The sequence below is a fragment of the Rhinopithecus bieti genome, unplaced genomic scaffold (assembly GCF_001698545.2).
Source record: "Rhinopithecus bieti isolate Rb0 unplaced genomic scaffold, ASM169854v2 scaffold_31787, whole genome shotgun sequence".
Taxonomy (NCBI): Eukaryota; Metazoa; Chordata; class Mammalia; order Primates; family Cercopithecidae; genus Rhinopithecus; species Rhinopithecus bieti.
Window position 1 is genome coordinate 4707766 of NW_016814655.1, and position 2411 is coordinate 4710176.

The 2411-nt window shown below is 50.6% G+C and overlaps 1 protein-coding gene across 10 annotated transcripts in view; it reads right to left on the reverse strand.

Moving 5' to 3' along the window:
• Nucleotides 1-241: 241 nt before the first annotated feature.
• Nucleotides 242-2411, reverse strand: part of SFXN2 (sideroflexin 2) — a 34585-nt gene continuing 32415 nt past the window's right edge. For 6 of the 10 annotated variants that reach the window (XM_017851677.1, XM_017851674.1, XM_017851676.1 and 3 more), the window contains one exon: nt 1001-1373. In XM_017851677.1, coding sequence (XP_017707166.1) covers nt 1270-1373 — 104 coding nt within the window. In that variant the 3' untranslated portion in view covers nt 1001-1269. Of the gene's footprint in view, nt 1374-2411 lie in introns of all 10 variants that reach the window. The other 4 variants (XM_017851678.1, XM_017851682.1, XM_017851683.1 and 1 more) reach the window with 2 other exon arrangements.

Below are 2411 nucleotides of genomic sequence, written 5' to 3' on the forward strand. Positions count from 1 at the left end.
GGCATCAGAACCACCCTCTGGTCAAAAGCCCTCAGCTGGCTCAGATCAGTATCCGTGCCTTGCTCTCCCAGGCCAGCCAGCCTAACGGCAAGAGCTTGTTACAGCTCAAAGAGTGCTCCTCCTCCTGAGGGGTTCCACTCTGTTTCATCCCACCTGCCTTCTGAGAGTCCTGCCTCCAACCAAGGGCGCCATGGCTTACAGATTTAAAAATGGGGCCAAGTCTGTCCCAGGAACATAATAATTTTTTTTTTTTTTTTTTTTAAGAGACTAAGATGCCCTCGGAACTTTCCGCAGTCCATCCTGAAAGAAATATCCTCTCAGGATCCCCTCCTTCATAGGCCAACTCAATAGCCTGTGTACCCCTACACAGACAAACGTACATACTGTATTGCTGCCTGGGACACCTGCTCCACAGAGGGACACGAACAAGGCCCACATCCCCAGCTTGGCACCGCTATCCAGCCACAGTCACCCCAGCCCGCCTAACCAACCTGCCGTCTCGAATGCCCCTCACTCGCTTGGCATCATGCCTCTGCCACCTCCTTGACACCAAAACTGTCACAGGTGTCCCTCAGCTAAACACCGACGCCCCTTTAGATCCTGTCCACGCCAGGCATAGACGCCCCTCTTGGGACCCCTCAACTCTTGGCAACAACATTCCTTCAGACCCCTCCAGCCAGGCCTCGACGACCTCCAGGACCCAGCATGGCCCAGACGCCCCTCCCCTTACCTGCGGGGTTCAGCCCTGGCTGACAGGGGGCTGGGCAGCGCCTGGAGGAGCAGGAGCGCCATGCCACCCAGGAGCCTTCTCCTCTCCATCCCCCTCCTGCTCCTGCTCCTCCACCACGGCGCCGCCACCTCCCTCCTCCTCCTCCTCCCTCTCCTCCTCTACCCTCTTCTTCCTTCTTCCCTTCTTTTCCTGTTTGACTCTCCCCTCCCGCTTCCGGCTCGGCTCCACTCCGCCCCGCACAAAACACCCTCCCAGACACGCGGGACACTCTCCATTTCCAGCGCCTCATTGGCCTTTGCCCTTTGTCCATTGATCAATGTAGCTGTCGATCAAACACAAGTCCCGCCTTCTCTTGAAAACGAAGCGATCCAGCCAATAAAAAGTAGGAGGAAGCTGGGCCATCTTGAAAGCTGCGAGGAGGTGTAAAATGCGTCCCAACCCGCAGAGAGTGGCGGAAGTAGCTTCATAAGGGGGCGAGGCCACCCATGTGGATGGAAAAGGCTATTACTGATGTAGCCATCTTGAGTGTGGCGGAAGTGCTAGTTTTCCAGTTTTCCACAGCAAAAAAAAAAAAGAAAAAGAGGTATAGTGGTTCTTAACGGTGTTGGAAAATAAATTATTCCTGAAAGGTAACCAGGCGCCCCTGAAAAGGAAAACAATTGCAATGTAAAAATCTTTTAATGTCTTTTGTCTTGCAGCACAGCACTATAACCAGGATGCCTCTCTTGGTCTCAACTGCCCAAATAGCAACTTAGGTCCGTTTGAATTCCCTAGAAGATAGTACCTTTATCTGAGGCATAGTGCTTCGTCACCCCAAGTTCGACGGACGAAATTCTGGTTCTGCCTCACAAATTGCTCTGAAATCCACCATCCATTGCTTCAATCCATGTTCTTCTAGCTAAATACAAATGGCTTCCCTGCTGCCCTGCAAGTTGCCAATTCTTCCCTCTCAAATGTCTGCCACATACCACAACCGTACCACATTAAACCAAATATTATTATATCATGGCCTCCTCTTTTAAATACTTCATCTACCTACAGAATAGAGTCCAAACTCCCCAACACGGTCCTCTCTGTGACTTCGTCCCTGTCTACTCTTTATGTCACCTCTCGCCACTACATTTTCCTACACATTCCACTCACATTGACCACTGAAGAGATGCCCAATAACTTCATTTACATATTACAGATACAGTTCCTTGCTTACAAACTCCTAGCCCCCACTCCTTGCTGCTGCTTCTGGATTCTCGTAACACATCTGCCTGCCTGGTATGCAGCTTTCTGTATAGCATATCAGGTCTTTCTTCTTCTTTTAAAGCCTATAATATCCTGTACAAGGCTCAACCAGGAGCTTGATCAATGTTAGTAAAATAGCCAGGCGTGGTGGCTCATGCTTATAATCCTAGCCCTTTGGGAGGCTGAGGCAGATGGATCCCTTGAGCTCAGGAGTTTGAAACCAGCCTGGGCAACATGGCGAGACCCTCTCTCTACAAAAATAAAAAAATTAAATTAGCCGAATTAGCCAAGCATGGTGGTATGCACTTGAAGTCCCAGCTACTTGGGAGGCTGAGGTGGGACGACCACCAGAGCTAGGGAGGTTGAGGCTGCAGTGAGCCTTGATTGTCCCACTGTACTCCAGCTTGGGCAACAGAGTGAGCCTCTGTCTCAAAAAAAAAAAAAA